At 36.8% G+C, this 22,190-nt stretch overlaps 2 protein-coding genes across 6 annotated transcripts in view; one reads left to right on the top strand and one right to left on the bottom strand.

The window, feature by feature from the left end:
• Positions 1–22,190, top strand: part of MPLKIP (M-phase specific PLK1 interacting protein) — a 75,800-nt gene that overhangs the window by 45,362 nt on the left and 8,248 nt on the right. The gene's annotated exons all lie outside the window — the stretch shown is intronic.
• CDK13 (cyclin dependent kinase 13) overlaps positions 1–22,190 on the bottom strand; it is a 139,432-nt gene that overhangs the window by 14,364 nt on the left and 102,878 nt on the right. For all 4 annotated transcript variants that reach the window (XM_036918911.2, XM_036918909.2, XM_036918910.2 and 1 more), the window contains exons 8-9: positions 6,972–7,073; positions 6,795–6,872 (exon numbers count right to left, since the gene is read on the bottom strand). In XM_036918911.2, the coding sequence (XP_036774806.1) occupies positions 6,795–6,872; positions 6,972–7,073 (180 nt within the window). The remainder of the gene's footprint in view (positions 1–6,794; positions 6,873–6,971; positions 7,074–22,190) is intronic.

Below are 22,190 nucleotides of genomic sequence, written 5' to 3' on the forward strand. Positions count from 1 at the left end.
GCAGCATACAAGATGACATAGACATACTGAGGCAGGAGAAGTTACTAGAAACTAGGGAAGCAGACATGACAGCAACATGATAATCATGCAATAGTAAAATCTGTGCCAGACAGACAATTACCCCAAAATCATTTAATTATGATGTCTTGAAATACATCTTATGCTAAATCCTCAAGTACTTGAGGCTTATTTGGGGAATCTATTCTATTGATTTATCTACTCCAGCATCAAAGCCATATGGTAGCTTTATATATTTTATAATGCTGACAAGACAAACCTCTCTATCCATTCCTCTAATTACTCCTCTTGGAATTTTCTTACAGATGAATTGTAGGATCAGTACTGTCATACTCTAAAAGTCAGAGAATCCCACTGGTATTCAACTACTGCTCTGAATTTATAGATTAACTTAGAAATGACTGTCATCTTTACAAAGCTTAGTATTTTTGTCCCAGAAATGTTGAATTTTTATATCTCCTAATATTTTATATTTTATGATGTGCTATTATCCCTATTATATTTCCTAAGCAGTAAACAGGAAAGTTTTGTTATAGGAAAAGATTCAATATTTGACATACAAAATTTTAGATAGCCATATGAGACTCTATGGTTCCTAACATAGTTCTAATAGTTGCTTCCTTGAGGCTTCCCATGTTTACAATGCTATCACCTATTATCAGAATTCATCTATATTTTTTCAAGTGTGTATGCCTCTTTATCATTATGGTATGTTACATTATGTGATAATTTCCAAAAATGTTAAAATCACAATGATGCTACACAATACTGGGCAATTTTGTTTGGTTTCTGATATTAATGGGAGTACCTACCCTCAGTCTTTACAACAGGGAAGGTTGATGATTTTTGGTTTGTGAAATACAACACATAAAGATATTCACAGATACACACATAAATTCACATGTAAGTCCTGGAAGCATGTTTATTCCTTTTTACTACATATTTTCTTTTTGTGGCTTTTAAATTTTAAAAGGCTATTTAGTTTTTTGATTTTTAGAAACTCCATTATAATCATTATTTGCATTTTCTTTTCTGTGCTAATGTTGTAAATTATATTAAGACGTTTCCTAAATAGTTACTCATCTTTATATTTAAAAGAAGATACCATGTGGGCCTAATTAAGAGTACTACTATTTTAGTGTAATACTATATTCTATTTGTTCATGTAGCCATTTGGCACTAATATTCATTTGTGAGATTGGTTTCTGGCAGCATTCTCAAAAATGGGGTCCAAAGATCCCTAGGTGTCCTCAAGACCCTCAGGGGTCTGGCAGGTCAGAGGTATTATTAAGGTATTATTGCCTTTGTCAATGTGTTGACTTTGTACTGACAGTAAAAAGCCAATGGTGGGTAAAAGTACTGGCACTTAGCATGATTCAAGACAGGGGCACCAAACTATTAGCAGTAAATATTCTTCACTACCGCACAGTCTCAGCGAAGAGGGGAAGCCAGTTTCACTTCAGAAGTGCTGAAGAAGTAAAATTACTGTTATTAAACCCTGGCACTTGAGTACACATCTTTTTAATACTCTCAATGATAAAAGAGAAAATACTCATAAAGCACTTCTGCTGTACAACACAATCTGATAGTTATCTGGAAAAGGACTTGTGCGATTATTTGAGTTGCAAGCTGTGGCGGCTGCTTTTTTCATGTACCACCATTTTTACCTGCAAGAACAACTAACAAACTAGGATTATTTAGACTTGGGTATCTGCCAGACATTTTCCCAAATATGGACAGCAAATCTGTTACTTCAAGGAGGACAACTGTAGTGTTTATTGTCAATTACAAAATTCAAACTTTCAGGAGAGAATAAGAATACCTGAAAACTTACATTGTACACCATGAAATTGACAACTTCACAAAAAACACCTAAAGGCTTTTCTGATGAGATTAGTGTTGGTAACAAATATTACATAATGAAATGTTACATTTAGATTATCTGCTCAATTCAGTGATCCAATATTTACCAAATGACCAATACAAACATCACAAAACATCACAGGTAAAATATCCATGCAGAGTGCAAAACAGACCAAAAGATTAACAAAATATTCCCTCATAGGATTTCAGACTGCACATTACAACTAACCTGTAAACAATTACCACTTATTTATTGCAGTCTCAATATGCAATTATCTGAAAAGACTATTGAAAACAGCGTATTACAGACATGAGAACCCAGACCTATTTTATTAAACCAGACATTACAAGATATGTAAAACAGTGCTACTCATGTCACCAACATTTTATTTTAGTTTTGAAAACAGACTTTTTACATTTTAACAATTAAAAATGTTATGTTAACATTGTTTTACAATTAATAAATATTTTTAATTTCTCAGTTTTAATTTCTAATATGGTAAATATCAATGGATACCACCAACATGAACAAAAGTTCCTGGGATCTTTCATAATTTTTAAGAGTGTAAAGAAATTCTGAGACCAAAATTAAGAAGCACAAGTCTACAGAATTTATTCATTTATGAAGGTATACATGCTTGATTTTTAAAAGATGTAAGAACCTTACCTTCTTTTCCTATATTCGGGAACAACCAAAGCCTATGCCTTTTATCTTTTAAACTTTAAAACTATGTGACCATCTAGGCCAGGGTAGGGGGCTGGGGGGGGGCGGGGAGGTGGGGGGCTGTGTGTGTGCACATGCGCACACATGCTTGCATATGATATGGCAGCGTGGTAGGTAAAAGCAGCATCTTTTCGTTCCAACCTACTTTTAATTTCCTCCATGATTACAACTGTTTTTTATTTGGTTAAGTATATTGTGTGATATAAAGGCTCTTCACTAGCTGCTAGAAGGCTTAGATAAAAGTGTGACTTGCGTGTAAAAACAATTCTGCCCTCATCCATCCTATTTTATCCCGAACTATGTTGTTCACTCTTTTTGCCATCCTTTTTTAATCTTTACTACTTCCACCACAAAATGTTTGTATTCTGCCTAAATACCTTACCTTCTGGAACAAGGCAAAGAACAAATAACTTGACCACTGTAGTGTAAAGCCCTTTAGGGCAGGTTCTGCTAAGTATTCCCACCCTTTGTCAGTTTGCATGTACTTGTACAGTGCAGACCCTATCTCATCATCCCTGAGGCTTTAGACCGGGGAAACAGTCTAGCAAATATTACTGCAAATAAAGAGGAGGGGGAGAAGTATGTATTAGGAAACTTACATATATTTAATCCTTACAACCCTAAGCATATTATTAGTCCTGCTTTACTTCTGAATAAACATAGCGCATGATGGCACCTAGGTCACAAGAGCAGGAAGTAGCTGAGGTAGCATTAGAACCCAGGCTCGTAAGATTCCCAGCCCTTCAATATACTCTGCTGCCTCCTCCAAATCAGGGAGACTGGTCTTTTTTATCAGAAACATCTTTTTTTCCCTTCATGTTTTAAAAACGATTAATGGTATAAAATCAGAAATGAAGAATCTTTTTCTATTATTTTAACATTATTTTACAAATTTTCTGAAATATATAAACTAGAAAGTAAAATAGTCCCCTTCCTCGCCCTGTCACAAGTCCATGCTTAGTCAGGTTAATTCAAGACTCTTGATATTTTTACTGTTTTACTTAAATGGAATCAAACCAAACTTAGCCGTCGGTAAAACTGCTGTTTTCATGTAATGATGTTGCTTTGCCATGTCTAGATAGAGCTACCATTTCCTTTGTAATAACTGTACAGCATGCCACTAAGTGGTAGAGCTTTTATTTTTCATTTGTTTCACTAAATGACTTAATATATTCATAAAATAACCCCAATACACTCATGCCTCAGATCTTTATTACTTTGCTGTTCCCTCACTTCATTCAGATCTTTCAAGTGATACCGTCAGGGAGAAAGATGTTCCCTGCCTATGTATAACACTACCTCCTGTCAATTTCTGTCCTCTCACATGTGATGTATTTTATTAATTTATTTTGTCTGTCTCCTCCTAAAAGTAAAAAAAGTTGTGTGCCAGTTAGCAGGCACTGAGGGAACAACCCCTAACCCACCTAGTAACTGGCACACAACCAGCAACTGACAGACACTTTTCAATTAACTCCCTGATTTGAAATACCTTCTTGTATTATGTTCTAAGGCCCACGTAAACTTGCTTTATTTCTGGACTTCCCAAATACATGTACTAACTCATCTATGTATCTGGTGCCAGTACAAAATAGTTTTAGTTATATTTTTTTTAATATGATGTGCAAAATTTTCATTTTTAAGAATTTTCCTCGTTATTTTCATGTTTATCCCTCCAAACATTAAAATCAATCAGTTTCAAAAAAATATGTTTTGAAATTCCAATTAGGACTATGAATAATATATTAATCATTACAATATAATGATAAATTATAAATTATAAAGATGGCAGAATAAGTTGCCATCATTAAAAAGAAAAAAAGGCTTCCTAGCCAAAAATAAGAAATGCCTCACCAACTGCTATTCAAATCTTCTTTATAATTTTAAGTGGGACGTTGTAGTTTTCAACATTCCTAAGGTAATGAAAGGCATCTCTTCCCCTTACTATGTTAATAACTGGAAATTATTGGTACACATTTTTAAAAACCTATTGCTTTTAGTATATATTTGTTAGTATATTATATTAGTATATTGTGTGTACATATACACATACACACATTTTCTTAACACTTGTCATTTTATTCAACTTTTAAGGTGTTTCAAGTGACTCCCTTGCATATTGCATGCATGCAGTATTATTATACACAAATTATGACACGACCACCATTATCTTTCCACTGTTCATTGGTTCTTTCCACTCTTACTGATTCACTTTTCTAACTCGACTAGTTAACACTTTAAAAAACTCTTAAAACAACAATACTAGAAGGGAACTTTTTCTCATTCTTGTCTTTACTTCTAGTAATTCACTACTACATATTACTTGGGCTCTTCATCTGTGATACATATTTTTATGATGTTAAAGAAATATTCCTCTACGTTTTCTTTGGAGTTTTTATGTATAGCAAATTCCTATTCAACACCTGTGAAGATAAACAGATTATTTTACTTCTATTAAAATGATGAATTATAATAACAGGTTTCCTAAAACTGAAACACTGTTTGTTCTTGGGATGATTTCTACTTGACTCTGCCAAGTTAGCTTTTAATGAAAAGCTGGATACTACTGACTAATCTCTACTTTTGAACTTCTGGATTAATATTCTATAGAAATATATTATACTATTATACTGTCTTTGTCATTTACTGCTGTTTGTGTCATACTAACTTTGTAAAAGTTCCAGGAAGTTTTATTTCCTCCGTAGTACAGAAAATTGGCTAAAAGTTTAGATACTAAGGTAAAACTGCCTAGTTCAAATCTCAGTTTTCCCATTTGCTAGTTGTATGACCCTGGACATACAGGGTCTTCATACAGACCCTTCAGGACATACAGGCCTTCACCTCTTTAAGGTTCAGTTTTCTTAATTATAAAAAGAAGACATAGGGTTTTTATAAAGCTAAATCACATGAAATTTATCAAAAAATGCTTGCATCATGTATAAACTACATAAATGATAATCAATCATTAATATAAGCCCTACAGTCCAATACAATCAGGACCAATGGCTGGGTAACTGAAAAAAAAAGTGTTAGAAGGAGTCATTTAAACAAAAAAGACATATAGATACATAACTTAAAGATTTTAACTGAAAATTTGTAAATATACATTTACTCTCCAATCATCTGACATACGGCCAACACTTCTTTGAACAGAAGATTCACTGAATGGGACTCTGCATTAGCTTTCTTGCAAGAACCACACCCATAACATCATTAAGTATTTAAAGCAATCTGAGTACTGAATTATTATCACTTTCTAACTTATAATAACTTGCCTATCCATAATTAATTTGACAGCAACTTTGTCAAGTTTTTGCAAAGCACTGTATCTGTTTTCAATAATAAAAAGTTGGTGTACAAAATTGGAAACAACTATCTCTTGGTCATCATACTCTTCACCTGGTAAGATAAATACATAGTTTTATTAGAGAGTGGACCTACTAGCTACAAACATTCAGCCTGCCATATTATTAAGCTGGTATTATTCACAGAGGGAATGGAGAGCTTCAATTAATCCAGTAAGTCTATTGGAGGGGAAGTTCATAGTCTATTGGTGTCTGTGCCTCTTATCAAATCTTTCCTCAAAGTTGTCATCCACATTTTGAAACACTCAGGCGAATCTTACAAGTTGCAAATTAACATTATTATACATAAAAATCAAAGATCTTTAAAAAAAAGAAATTATATTGAAATATTAGATGAAGAAAAAGGTAATTTTCATGTATGTCCTTATGACCTAGATCCTAAGGAGGTTCCAAATAATGAAGACCTATATTAGGTCTTCAGTATATGCCTATCTTTTGCTGTGTATACATAAAACATATGCATATATGTATACAAAAGAGTATTTCTTTGCAATCTGAAAACATTTATTAATGTTCCCATCCTGCCATACTTAAAAAAAAAAGATCTACCATTTATTCTCTCCTCCCTCATATTTATGATTCCTTCCCAGTCTTATCCTTTAGGCCTGAAGCCCTATGATTTAATCATAAAAAAAGAAATCTAAGGACTTTTACTAATTAAACAAGCATCAAAGTGCCTACATTCTAGTTTCTCCTCCATTCAGCAATCATCAGCCTTCAAGAGAATACCATGCTGTTCTCCTGAAAACACAAGCTTGGAAGATTTAAAATTTTCTATGGAGCATGATACACCTTACCCCCTGCAAAAATTACAGTCACAAGCTTACCTTATTAATTCCAGCTGTGCAAGTTCCTGATTTGCTTGAAATATAGGTTTTTTAGTGAAGAGTTCACCAAGGATACATCTAATGGAAAAAATACCCATCATTACCAAATGATGTGATTTTTTACTTTACCACAAAAAAATTTCAAGTAAGTTAAATCAGTCAATAATTTTATCTTACCCACAGCTCCATACATCAATAGCTGGTGTATATCTTTCTTCTCCCAACAGCAGTTCAGGTGGACGGTACCATAAAGTTATCACCTTGTTAGTATACGGCCGACTGAAAAACACAGAAGGCACATTTTAGAGTTAGTATCTGTTAGCATCAGAGAGATTGTCTTAGAAAACATTATTTTGGCTAATTAAGCAATCCTACAATCCTAACTAAAAGCACTTTCATCTGCCTACTAAATAAAATGCTATGACATCTAATGTATGATCATAAAATGCATCTTGAGAGCAACATGATTGATTAACTGAGAAATTCCCTTAATATATAAAAATAAAAAGTAATTGGCTGGCTTTAACTCTAATTTGGTCAAAGAAAGGTCCTGGTAACAACTCAATTGTCCAGTATTGTTTTCCTTTCCATAAATTTTAAAGGAATTACTTCATTTGAGGGGAGTTGATTGATTTTTTACCAAATCTGGCAAATCACTTAGGTATGGAAAGATGTAGTTCAAATTGGAACCATCTAACAAAAGTTTCCAACTGTGAATATCTTTGGCAATGTTCATTATTTTACCCTGCTTTAGTATGTGAATGGATAGTACAGAAATGTACACTGTAGTAGTTGAGGTCTTTTCTGCAAAGAACTATTAGCAATAGGTATGATACTTTATCAGATGATTCCTCTGTCACTTTCTAACAAAGAGGACATATACATACTGCTATCTCTTTATCTGCCATAGAAGAGATCATCAAGTAAGCTGTATTAGGGACAAGTTTGACCATCACACCACAAATTATCTAGCTAAGCGTTTTCAATCCTCAGAGAATCTTATTGTAGCTGACAGACATGAATAAAGAGGGTCTAAGAATTAGAGGTGGTCCTTTGGCTGATCTGTGGTTGGGTTTATCACTTCAGGGAGATCACATGTTTTTACGTCAATTCTAAATCTCTTTCTTTCCCGATATCCTCTAAATCACATGGAATCAAAAGCTGTAACACAGACGATTCCAGGGGGTGGCTGTATTCCAAGCTCACTCACCTGAGGTTGGCTTGGACCTGGATCCGTTTTGGGAAGAAGGAAAAGGAGCCTATAATTTATAAAGCAATTCCCTCTTACCAACTGTGGGTCTGAAGTTTTCAGGAGGTAGCTAAAGACCTTGGCAGCTTCATCTGCTCTGGCCCCACACAGCCACATTTCTTCAAATAATTTAAACACTGTACTATAAACTATCAAACTGGTCATAACATATTACCTATATACTATAGCAACAGTGTGCCAAAAAAGTGTAACTGACCTTGGTATATAACTGAATATAAGGATAGTCTAAAATGTGTACTTTCAATAGCAAATTAGGATTAGATTTTTCTAACACTGCTGAAGTACCTTTCTTAGTGATTTTTGTTAGTGTACTGACATCACATATCATCAGATAATAAGAAAGCCTTAAACTCTGATTAAAATGGATTCAGTAATTCTTTAAAAGTATGTACACCTAGGCAGTCCAGAATGGCATAGGAAGATCCTGAACTCATCTCCTCCCATGTACACATGGAATCTATAACTACATATAGAACAATTCCTTCTGAAAACCAGCTGACCGGCCCTTTCACAACAGATGGTAAAAGGGCCACATTGAGAAAAGTAGGAAAGGCAGAGATGCCATCTCGCCAAAAAAACCTAAGCCCAGCATGGCAACCCACGACTAAGGAATCTCACAAACTGGAGCTTCTTGAGGAGTGAGGGGTTCGGGCCCCACATCAGGTACCCCAATCCCTGGAATCTGCAAGAGAGAGAGACAAGTTCCCAAAACATCTAGCTATGAAAACCAACAGGGCTCATATCCACAAGATCCAAAGGGCTGTAGTGAACTGAGATACTTCTCTTAATGGGCTTGCATACAGACTCACTCACCCAGCGATAAATGCAAAAGAAGCATTTTGAGAAGTGCCTGGACTTTATATGAAGAAGACTCATTTGCTAATAAGGCATCTTCCAGAGGGGCAGGGACCCGGTGAAACTCTCTAGGATGGATGTACTAGTAGGAGCCATTTCTGCACTGAAGGTGTACCCGGGCTCTGTCATCTCCTGCAGCCCCACTAAAACAGGGCATGTGCATTCCACACACGGGACTCCCCTTGATCATCTGGATCAACTTGTATTCCTAGGTACAATTAGAGAGAAAGTTCTTGGCAGGCTACCACCCCCAAGGTACTATACAGACAGAGACTGAAACCTAAGTCTTTCAGAGAAAAAGGCCCATTCACTTGCCGTGGAGCTTCAGCCTAAGGGGGTAGACTTCAGGTTTGCCATGTATCTATAGGTCATGAAGATGCTTTCTAGCAATGTCAGCTGGTGGATACAATCTTCACATTGTCCCTTGGCAGCATCACAGCTAACCAGTATCTCCCAGAAAGGAGCTTATTCTCATCTGAAGCCTCAATTTTGGCAACTGTCACCAAGGGACACCTCCAGATCACCTGGTCAGGGGACCAGCAACTTTATGTTTGCGGTCCCACAGGCCTGTATAGATTTGCATACTTCAAAACCTGCTGCCTGAGGGTCTGGCTTCCAATCAACCTGGAACTAGGTACGGAGATGCCTCCTCTTGGAACACTGACAGATCTTGGCACACCCTCAACAACTGGGACCTAAAAATACGTCAAACTGCTTAATCACAAAGCTTCAACAGACAATGAAGAGGTAGGGCAAGGCTGAAAGATAAAGTTCATCTCCTATACGAGTCCACTCTTTCAAAGTGTGGAGCAATAGCTGTTTTGTCTAATACATAGAAACAAACACAGGGAGCAAAATGTGGAAACAGAGGAATATGTTCCAAACTGTTAGACAGGAAAATACATCAGTGGGGTGGGAAGAGAACAAGGTCAGTAAAGACCCCTGGAAAGGACTCAGTTAACCAGTTAAAACTAGAAATCCAGAAATCCAAAAAATCAGTTAAAGCTCAAAAGGTCAAGAGCAACTTGGCCTTGAATATCCCCCAGATAAAAGTATCTGAGCACAGCCCATGTATTCATTGTGTCAATTACATCATTGTAAGATTTACTGTAGCCTGCTTAAAAGGACCACCTATAAACAGTGTAATAAAGACAGGGAGATCCCACCTTAAAGCCCAAATTGCATTTTTTTTTTGCTATCATTAATGTACAATTACATGAACAACATTATGGTTACTAGACTCCCCCTATTATCAAGTCCCCACAACATACCCCATTACAGTCACTGTCCATCAGCGTAGTAAGATGCAATAGAATCACTACTTGTCTTCTCTGTGTTGCACAGACCTCCCCGTGTCCCCTCCCCACTACATTATACACACTATTTGTAATGACCCTTGCCAAAATTGCATTTTGAAAAAAAAAAAAAAAACCAGGAAGTTTAAGAAGAAAGATTCTTAACATACTCTTTAGCAAACAAATAACGCTGCCCGTCTTGGAGGAAGGGTAGACAGTCTTGATTGATAAGCTAATTTTGCTGAATTGCCTAGAGGACTGATGAGAAACTTATTGTCTCATCAAACTTGAGACCGCTTAACAAGCCCACACCCTAGCCCTTTTATCACATTCCTGAAAAATCCTTAAAAGGGGGAACCCTCAACTTTTCAGGGTGTTCCTCTCTCTGAGGTCACATGCACTTCTTTCTCTCTAAGTAACTTTAAATAAAACTTTTACTCTGCTTCACCACTGTGTCTCTGCCCTTCAATTCTTTGTCATGGCGGGGACAAGAACTGAGGAAAATACACAACGCCTCTCCCACAACAAAAATAAAGGATAAAACCTCCAGGTAAACCTTAGTGAAATGGAGATAAATAATTTACCTCATAAAGAGTTCAAAGTAATGGTCATAAAGATGCTCACCACACTTGAGAGAAGAATGAACATAGTGAAAACTGCAACAAAGAGATAGAAAATACAAAAGAGTACCAAAAAGAAGTCAGAACTGAAGAACACAGTAACTGAACTGAAAAACACACAAAGCTTTCAAGGGTAGACTAGAAGCAGGAAAAAACAATTCACTGATCTGGAAAAGCAGGGCAGTAGAACTCACACAAACAGAGCAGCAAAATGAAAAAATAATTTTAAAAAGTGAAGGTAGAAAGAGGGAGGAGCCAAAATGGCAGCGTGAGTAGGGCAGTAGAAATCTCCTCCCAAAACCATATATATATTTAAAAATACAATAAATACAACTATTCCTAAAAGAGAGACAAGAAGATACAGTACAACAGCCAGACTACATCTACATCTGTGAGAACTCAGCACCTCACAAAGGGGGTAAGATACAAGCCGCGCCCTGGCGGGACCCAAGCACTCCCCCCACCCCAGCTCCCTGCGGGAGGAGAGGAGTCGGAGTGGGGAGGGAGAGGGAGCCCAGGACTGCTGAACACCCAGCCCTAGTCATCCGCACCGGGAGCGCAGACACACACTGCATGGTGTGCTGGATATTAGGGTAACGGAACAATAAAACCTGTGAGGAGTTCCCCACAGCCAGCGCCCCTGGGACAAAAGAAAAGCAAGTGCTTTTTGAAAGTCTTAAAGGGACAGGGGCCTCATGGCTGGACAGAAGGATCCTAGCACACTCAGCCCAGCAGCTGGGAATCCCACAGAAATTCAGGTGCTCCAGCCCCCTGGGAGGCAGCACAGCTCTGAAGCTCCTCACGGTGATAAACAGCCTCCCATCCATTCTCCCTCCGGCATGGCCCCGCCATAGAAGGGAAGCAGCCTGAGAGCATTCGCGCCATCAGCAACCACGCAGAGCCTCCTCCACAGCAGCCTGGGCCAGACTCAGAGGCCCCGCCAGCACGCACAAACAGAGGACGCCGGGACAGGGCTCCAAGGGTCGCCGTTCTCAAAGGAGAGTGCACCGAGTGCGCCTCCCCCTCCCTGCAGGGCTCTGGGCTGCCACAACAGCTGACCCACTCGCCGCAGCTCAGGAAATAAAACCGGAAGCTGCTCTAAGGACCTGCAAGGTGACCAGAAAGCAGGAAGGGACTTTGTTCTCCCAGATAACACACACGCCAACTGCCCCCAACTACCTCTATCGCCATGAAAAGGCAGAAGAATTTAATCCAGACCAGAATCACACAGACAACCCCTGAGAGGAAGTCTGGGGAGATAGATCTAACTAATCTTCCAGAAAAAGAATTTGAAATAAAGGTGATAACAATGCTAAAGGACCTGCACAGAAATATGCAAGAGCTAAAAGATCAAGTAAGGAGGGAGAATACAGAAATAAAACAATCTGTGGAAGGACTAAAAAGCAGACTGGATGAGGTGCAAAAGGCCGTTCATAAATGGAATAGAAATCAGAGAACAGGAATACAGAGAAGCTGAGACAGAGAGAGATTAAAAGGATCTCCAGGAATGAAAGAATACTAAGAGAACTGTGTGACCAATCCAAACAGAACAATATTCGCATTATAGGGGTACCATAAGAAGAGACAGAAAAAGGGACAGAAAGTGTCTTTGAAGAAATAATTGCTGAAAACTTCCCCAACTAGGGGAGGAAATAGTCTCTGAGACCATGGAAGCCCACAGAACGCCCAACACAATGGACCCAAGGAGGACAACACCAAGACACATAATAATTAAAATGGCAAAGATCAAGGACAAGGACAGGGTATTAAAGGCAGCTAGAGAGAGAAAAAAGGTCACCTACAAAGGAAAATCCATCAGGCTATCATCAGACTTCTCAACAGAAACCTTACAGGCCAGAAGAGAAGGGCATGATATATTTAATGCAATGAAACAGAAAGGCCTTGAACCAATAATACTGTATATAGCACAATTATTATTTAAATATAATGGAGGGATTAAACAATTCCCAGACCAGCAAAAGTTGAGGGAATTTGCCACCCACAAACCACCTCTACAGGATATTTTAAAGGGACTGCTCTAGATGGAAGCACTCCTAAGGCAAAATAGATGTCACCAGAGAAAATAAAATCACAACAAAGAAAGTAGACCAACCAAATACTAACTAAAGGCAAAATATAAAATCAACTACTCACAAAAGCAGTCAAAGGAAACACAAAAGAGCACAGACTAAAACACCTAACATATAAAGAATGGAGGAGGAAGAATAAGGGAGAGAAATAAAGAAACATCAGACTGTGTTTATAATATAATGCTTAATAAGCGAGTTAAGTTAGACAGTTAGGTAGTAAAGAAGCTACCCTTGAAACTTTGGTAACCACGAATCTGAACCCTGCAATGGCAATAAGTACATATCTTTCAATAATCACCCTAAATGTAAGTGGACTGAATGCACCAATCAAAAGACACAGAGTAATAAAATGGATAAAAAAGCAAGACCCATCTATATGCTGCTTAGAAGAGAACCACCTCAATCCCAAAGACATACACAGACTAAAAGTGAAGGAATGTAAAAAGATATTTCATGCAAACAAGGAGAAAAAAGCAGAGGTCACAGTACTTGTAGCAGACAAAATAGACATCAAAACAAAGAAAGTAAAAAGAGATAAAGAAGGACATTACATACTGATAAAGGGGTCAGTCCAACAAGAGGATATAATCATTATAAATGTATGTGCACCCAATACAGTAGCACTAACATATGTGAAACAACTACTAATAGAATTAAAGGAGGAAATAGAATGCAATGCATTCATTTTAGGAGACTTCAACACACCACTCACTCCAAAGAACAGATCCACCAGACAGAAAATAAGTAACGACACAGAGGCACTGAACAACACACTAGAACAGATGGACCTAATAGACATCTATAGAACTCTACACCCAAAAGCAGCAGGATACACATTCTTCTCAAGTGCACATAGAACATTCTCCAGAATAGACCACATACTAGGCCACAAAAAGAGCCTCAGTAAATTCAAAAAGATTGAAATTCTACCAATCAACTTCTTAGATGACAAAGGCATAAAGCTAGAAATAAACTGTACAAAGAAAACAAAAACGCTCACAAACACATGGAGGCTTAACATGTTCCTAAATAATCAATGGATCAATGACCAAATTAAAATAGAGATCAAGCAATATATGGAGACAAATGACAACAGCAGCAACAAAGCCCCAACTTCTGTGGGACGTGGCAAAGGCAGTTCTAAGAGGAAAGTATATAGCAATCCAGGCCTATTTAAAGAAGGAAGAACAATCCCAAATGAATAGTCTAAAGTCACAGTTATCGAAATTGGATAAAGAAGAACAAATGAGGCCTAAAGTCAGCAGAAGGAAGGACATAATAAAGATCAGAGAAGAAATAAATAAAATCTAGAAGAAAAAAAAATCAATGAAACCAAGAGCTGGTTCTTTGAGAAAATAAACAAAATAGATAAGCCTCTACCCAGACTTACTAAAAGAAACGAGAAAGGAAAAATCACGACAGACCCCACAGAAACACTAAGAATTATCAGAGAATACTACAAAAAACTATATGCTACCAAGCTGGAAAACCTAGAGGAAATGGACAACTTCCTAGAAAAATACAACCTTCCAAGACTGACCAAGAAAGAAACACAAAATCTAAACAGACCAATTACCAGCAACGAAATGGAAGAAGTAATCAAAAACTACCAAAGAGCAAAACCCTCAGGCCAGATAGATTTACCAGGGAATTTTGTCAGATGTACAGAGAAGACATAATACCCATTCTCCTTAAAGTTTTCCAAAAAATAGAAGAGGAGGGAATATGTCCAGACTTATTCTATGAAGCCAGAATCACCCTAATACCAAAAACAGGCAAAGACCCCAACAAAAAAGAAAATTACAGACCAATATCCCTGATGAACATAGATACAAAAACACTAAACAAAATATTAGCAAACCGAATTCAAAAATACATCAAGAGGATCATAGACCATGACCAAGTGGGATTCATCCCAGGGATGCAAGGATGGTACAATATTTGAAAATCCATCAACATCATCCACCACATCAACAAAAAGAAGGACAAAAACCACATGATCATCTCCATAGATGCTGAAAAAGCATTTGACAAAATTCAGCATCCATTCATGATAAAAACTCTCAGCAAAATGGGTATAGAGGGCAGGTACCTTAACATAATAAAGGCCATATATGATAAACCCACAGCCAACATCATACTGAACAGTGAGAAGCTGAAAGCTTTTCCTCTAAGGTCAGGAACAAGACAGGGATGCCCACTCTCCGCACTGTTATTCAACATAGTACTGGAGGTCCTAGCCACGGCAATTAGACAAAACAAAGAAATACAAGGAATCAAGACGGGTAAAGAAGAAGTTAAACTGTCACTATTTGCAGATGACATGATACTGTACATAAAAAACCCTAAAGACTCCACTCCAAAACTACCAGAATATTGGAATACTGCAAAGTTGTAGGATACAAAATTAATACACAGAAATCTGTGGTTTTCCTATACACTACAATGAACTAATAGAAAGTGAAATCAGGAAAACAATTCCATTCACAATTGCATCAAAAAGAATAGAATACCTAGGAATAAACCTAACCAAGGAAGTGAAAGACCTATATCCTGAAAACTACAAGACACTCTTAAGAGAAATTAAAGAGGACACTAACAAATGGAAACTCATCCCATGCTCTTGGCTAGGAAGAATTAATATAGTCAAAATGGCCATCCTGCCCAAAGCAATATACAGATTTGGTGTAATCCCTATCAAATTACCAACAGCATTCTTCAACGAACTGCAACAAATAGTTCAAAAATTTATATGGAACCACCAAAGACCCTGAATAGCCAAAGCAATCTTGAGAAGGAAGAATAAAGTTGGGGGGATCCCCAACTTCAAGCTCCACTACAAAGCCACAGTAATCAAGACAATTTGGTACTGGCACAGGAACAGAGCCACAGACCAGTGGAACAGAATAGAGACTCCAGACATTAACCCAAACATATACGGTCAATTAATATAAAATAAAGGAGCCATTTACATACAATGGGGAAATGACAGTCTCTTCAACAGTTGGTGTTGGCAAAACTGGACAGCTACATGTAAGAGAATGAAACTGGATCATTGTCTAACCCCATACACAAAAGTAAATTTGAAATGGATCAAAGACCTGAATGTAAATCATGAAACCATAAAACTCTTACAAAAAAACATAGGCAAAAATCTCTTGGACATAAACATGAGCAACTTCTTCATGAACATATCTCCCTGGGCAAGGGAAACAAAAGCAAAAATGAACAAGTGGGACTATATCAAGCTGAAAAGCTTCTGTACACCAAAGGACACCATCAAAAGAACAAAAAGGCATCCTACAGTATGGGAGAATATATTCATAAATGACAGATCCAATAAAGGGTTGACATCCAAAATACATGAAGAGCTCACACACCTCAAGAAACAAAAAGCAAATAATCCAATTAAAAAATGGGCACAGGAGCTGAACAGGCAGTTATCCAAAGAAGAAATTCAGATGACCAACAGACACATGAAAAGATTGTCCACATCGCTAGTCATCAGAGAAATGCAAATTAAAACCACAATGTGATATCACCTCACACCAGTTAAGATGGCCAACATAGAAAAGAATAGGAACAACAAATGCTGGCAAGGATGCGGAGAAAGGGGAACCCTCCTACACTGCTGATGGGAATGTAAGCTGGTTCAACCATTCTGGAAAGCATATGGAGGTTCCTCAAAAAACTAAAATTAGAAATATCATTTGACCCAGGAATTCCACTCCTAGGAATTTACCCAAAGAATACAAGTTCTCAGATTCAAAAAGACATATGCACTCCTATGTTTATTGTAGTATTATTTACAATAGCCAAGATATGGAAGCAACCTAAGTGTCCATCAGTAGATGAATGGATAAAGAAGAAGTGGTACAGATACACAATGAAATACTATTCAGCCCTAAGAAAGAAACAAATTCTACCACTTTCAACAACATGGATGGAACTGGAGGGTATTGTGTTCAGTGAAATAAGCCAGGTGGAGAAAGACAAGTATCAAATGATTTCACTCATCTGTGGAGTGTAAGAACAAAGCAAAAACTGAAGGAACAAAACAGCAGCAGACTCACAGACTCCAAGAATGGACTAGCGGTTACCAAAGTGGAGAGTTGGAAGGGGTGAGAGAGGGTGGGTGGGGAGAGAGAAAGGGTCTGAGGGGTATTGTGATTAGTACACATGGTGTGGGGGGGGGGTGTTGGGTAAGACACTGTAGTACAGAGAAGACAAGTAGTGACTCTGTGGCATCTTACTACACTGATGGACGCTGACTGCAATGGGGTATGGGTGGGGCTCAATAATATGAATGAATGCAGTAAACACATTGTTTTTCATGTGAAACCTTCATAAGGGTGTATATGAATAATACCTTAATAAAATATTGTAAAAATAAATAAATCACCTTAATCTTAGACTTGCAGCTTCAAAAAAAATGATATGGATATGAAAATAAAAACAGTCTGCCCCACACTCAGCCTAGATACTGAGGAACAAGCCTGCAATTTACTATCTATATAAACATGACTTTGCTAGTCCACTGTCTTCATTGGCGTTACTTTTCCAGGATTCCTGTGTCTGGGCAAACAGTTTCTTCATTACAGGAGCTTTGCCAAAGACTCATCAACTCGTCAGTAGAAAGCATCAACAGTTCACACCCTAAATTCTTTGAATCCCTCTCCTCAAAACCCTCCCCTTGCTGCTTCCAAGTGTTGATATCATGATCCTTACCCAATCCTAATCAAGTCCCTGCTTTGAAAGACCCTCTGCTTAAAAGACAAATACCATATGATTTCAATTATTTGTGGAATCTAAAAACAAAGCAAAATGTAATGAACAAATCAGCAGTAGACTTGCAGACACTGAGAAGTGACTGATGGTTACCATGGGTGGGGGCTGGGGTGGGGACAGAGAGGGCAAGAGGGAGATAAAGCGGCATAAAAATTCTCAATCATAATATAAGTTGGCAATGGGGATAGTAGTGCAGCATGGAGAATATAGCCAATGATTCTGTAACATCTTTCTATGTTGACAGATAGTAATTGCCCTACAGGAACTGAGGATTTAATAATATGGGTAACTGTTGAAACACTGTGTTGTGTACTTGAAACCAATATAAGATTATCAATGGTACTTCAATTAAAAAAAGACCCTCTGCTTTAAAAAAAAAAGTGCTCAAATAAAACCAGAAATGAAAGAGAAGTTACAACTGCTATCACACAAATACTAAGAATCATAAGAGACTACTAAGAACAATTATGTACCAACAAAGCAGACAACCAAGAAGAAATGGATAAATTCCTAGAAACAAAATCTTCCAAGACTGAATCATGAATATAAAATCTGAACAGAACAACTACTACGAACAAAATTGAACCAATAATTCCAACAAACAAAAGCACAGGACCAGACAGCTTCACTGGTGCATTCTACCAAACATATAAAAAAGGCTTAATACCTATCCCCAGCAAACTATTGGGGTTAATATCCAAAATATATAAAAATTCATATACCCAAACAGCTAAAAAAAAAAAAAACCCACACAATCCAATTTTAAAAAATGGGCAGAAAATCCAAATAGACATTTTTCCAAACAAAACATGCAGATGTCCAATAGGCACATGAAAAGATGCCCAATATTGCTAATCAACAGGAAAATGCAAATCAAAACCCTAATGAGCTATCATCACACACCTCTCAGAATGTCTATCATCAAAAAGACAAAAAATAACAAGTGTCAGCAAGAATGTGGAGAAAAGAGGATCCTTCTATACTGTTTGGGGAATGTTAACTCATGTAGCCAGTATAGAAAACAATATGGAAGTTCCTCAAAAACTAAAAAATAGAACTGCCATATGATTTAGCAATTCCACTTCTGGATATTTATCTGAAGAAAATGAAAACACTAATTCAAAATGATATATGCACTCCTATGTTCAACTGAAGTGTCTATTGGTGAAATAATGGGTAAAGAAGACGTATGATGTATAGTAGTTGCTTCTTATCTGTGAGAGATATATTTCCATGACTCCCAGTGGATGCCTGAAGCCACAGTACTGAACCCTATATATACTTTTTTTTCCTATGTGTACATACCTATGATAAACTTTAATTTACAGATTTTGTATAGAAAGAGATTAACAATAATAAATAGAATAATTTCAACAATATACTGTAATAAAAGTTATATGAATGTGGTCTCTCATGATCTCTCAAAACATCTTATTGTACTATACTCACCCTTTTTCTTCTTGGAATGAGATGACACAATAAAATGCCTACATGATGAGATGAAGTGAGGTGAATGATGTAGGCATTGTGATGTAGCATTAGTCTACTATTGAACTGACAATACCTCAGAAGGAGGATCACCTGCTTCTGGACCATGGTTGACCTCAGGTAACCAAACCCACAGAAAGCAAAACCATAGATAAGCGGGGACCACTGTATATACAATGGAATACTACTCAGCCGTAACAAGGAATGAAATCTAGCCATTTGCAACAGCATGGCTGCACCCTGAGAATATTAGGCTAAGTAAAGTCAGACACAGAAAGACAAATGCCATATGACTTCATTTATGTGTGAAATCAAAAAACAAAACAAATCAAAATTCAGATAGAACAGTGTTGGTTGCCAGTAGAGAGGAGGAACGAGGTTGGTGTAATGAGTGAAGGGAGTGGGGAGATACAGATGTCCTATGGTGAAATGAATAGGTCCTGAGGATGTGGTATGCAGCTTGGTGACCATAGTCAATATTGTAGTGCATATTTGAAGGTTGCAGGGAAAGTGCATCTTGGAGGTTCTCATCACAAGGAAAAAAAATTTTTTGTAACTTTTTATAGAACTAGTCTTACTGTGGTAATCATTTCACTTATACATGTGTTATACATTTAACTTATACATGTGTTAAATCATTATGCTGTACACCTGAAACTAATATAATGTATGTTGATTACACTTCAATCTAAAAAAATGGTCACTTTATGCCTTAGCTCCTTTTAAATTTGAAATTCCTGTATTTCTTTCATTTAAATCCTGTACAGGCATAACTAGGAAATATTGCAGATTTGCTTCCAGACCAACCAAAAGAAAAGTGAGTATTGCAATAGAGGCAGTCAAGTGAATTTTTTGATTGCCCAGTGCATATAAGTTATGTTCACACTATAGTTTACCAAGTGTACAAAAGCATTATCTCTAAATAAACAATGTATATAATACATACCTTAATTTTAAAATACTTTATGCTAAAATATGCTAACCATCATCTGAGCTTTCACTGAGTCATAATCACTAATAATCACCAGAATAAATATAATGAAAAAGTCTGTGATATTGCAAGAATTACCAAAATGTGACACAGAGACACCAAGTGAGCAAATCCTGTTGAAAAATGGCGCTGCAGACTTGCTCAATGCAGGGTTGCTACATTCAATTGTAAAACACACAGTACAAGTACAATAAAGCTAAGCACAATCAAACGAGATATGCCTTGTACCTCCTTCAAGACATAGTGAAAGATCCATCTCCACGTCTAATCTCTATTAACAGATTTATCATCACATTCTTAAATTTACATTATACTTACAGTGTACTGAACTCTCTATTTTATGTTTTCTGTCTTCCCAAGAAAGTCAAGACAGGAGAGACCATTCTTTACTATAAACACCACACACAAAGCACAGAACAATGCTGGGCACAAGGCAGAACTTTAATATATATGGCTTGCAACTTTAGTTGACATACATGAATTAGTTGGGTAAGAGAACAAAGTTAGTGGAAATTATGAAGACTAGTTTCCTAAAGCATTTCAAGGGTCTAAAAGCATATGAAACCAAAATAATCTTGTTACTAATGTGCAACTAGACATTATAGTCTCAAGAAAATGCTTACATTAGTATAATTCTCTCTGTAAATAGTTGATTCCTAATCTTTCTATGTCTATAAATTTTAAAATATTTTTTTAAAAGCATACTGAATTATATGGAGAAATTATACAAATGAAGGTTACTAAATTTACTGAGAAAGGAGTATTTAAATAAAATATTTTATATAGCACAAATCAAGTTCTAGACACCATTAAAACATAGCTTTAGCAGTTAAAATTAGACTAAAATTTTATTAACTTTCCTGTCAATTCAGAAATAAAAATATTTAGTACACTTTCAAAAATGATTAAACATAAAACTAGAGGAATATACTTCTAAATGTACAGCAGGAATATTTGATATACACAAATTTATAAATTTTCCAAACATTGCCAAATGCTTGGTGTCTGTCAGAAGGAATAAGAACTGAAAACCAAAAAACAAAACTTCAACAGTAAAATTTGAGCCACAAAATTCAATTTTAAAACACTAAAAGAGTCTCAAAACTGATGAAATTCTTTCATCTGTGAAGTGAATATTCAGACTAATATATACTTTTTAGAAAACAGCACCATCATGACATTTTTCTTTACATTCAATGAAACATCAACAGAGTAGAGGTCAAAACCTTTATTTGTTCACTGCTAGATTCCAACATTGCTCCTAGGCAATCCTAGGAACTCAAAAGACTGGGGCTCTCAGGGTAGGCGAGATGTGGTTATGGTCTTCCCCACCTCACAGTCTGACAAATAGCATTGTATGCCCAACAACCGACCACAGGGTCATGAGTTTGTCCCCAGGCTGCCAGGGGACTGGCATGCAATCTGGTCTAAATAAATAAAAGCTAAATAGATGCACAGGGCAAGATCCTCAGTACTGGGAGGTTCTGGATAATTCCAGTTAAAATTTACACACCAGAGTCGCTTACTTTGTTAAAGACCCTTCTCAGAAATAATCTCAGAATAATAAAAGGAAATACTCAGATTCACTCTAAAATGCGTCATGTTTTCAATACATAAAATAAAGTCTACACTTTAGACAGTAACTTATACTTTTTGAGAAAAACATGGAAAGCCTTCAGCTAACTAAATTCACCACATGCACAAAAGCCATGTTTCCTTCAGAATCTACTGCAGAAACATCTACCAAACCTACAAAAGAAATCTGGGACTTGTTTTCAATACCTACACAGTTTCTGAGGTCAAAAATCCAGGAACCATCTTTGATTATGCTTTCCTTCAAATCTTTCACCTAATCTATCAACAACTGCTGTCAACTCTATACCTGAATAGATCCTAAATCCAACCATTTTCCACAATTTTAAGGAATCTTGATCCACTAGTACCTTCTTACTGGTACTACTGCAACAGCTTCTTAACTAGTTTCCTTGCCTCTATCCCT

Source organism: Manis pentadactyla, chromosome 7, assembly GCF_030020395.1.
Source record: "Manis pentadactyla isolate mManPen7 chromosome 7, mManPen7.hap1, whole genome shotgun sequence".
Classification (NCBI taxonomy): Eukaryota; Metazoa; Chordata; class Mammalia; order Pholidota; family Manidae; genus Manis; species Manis pentadactyla.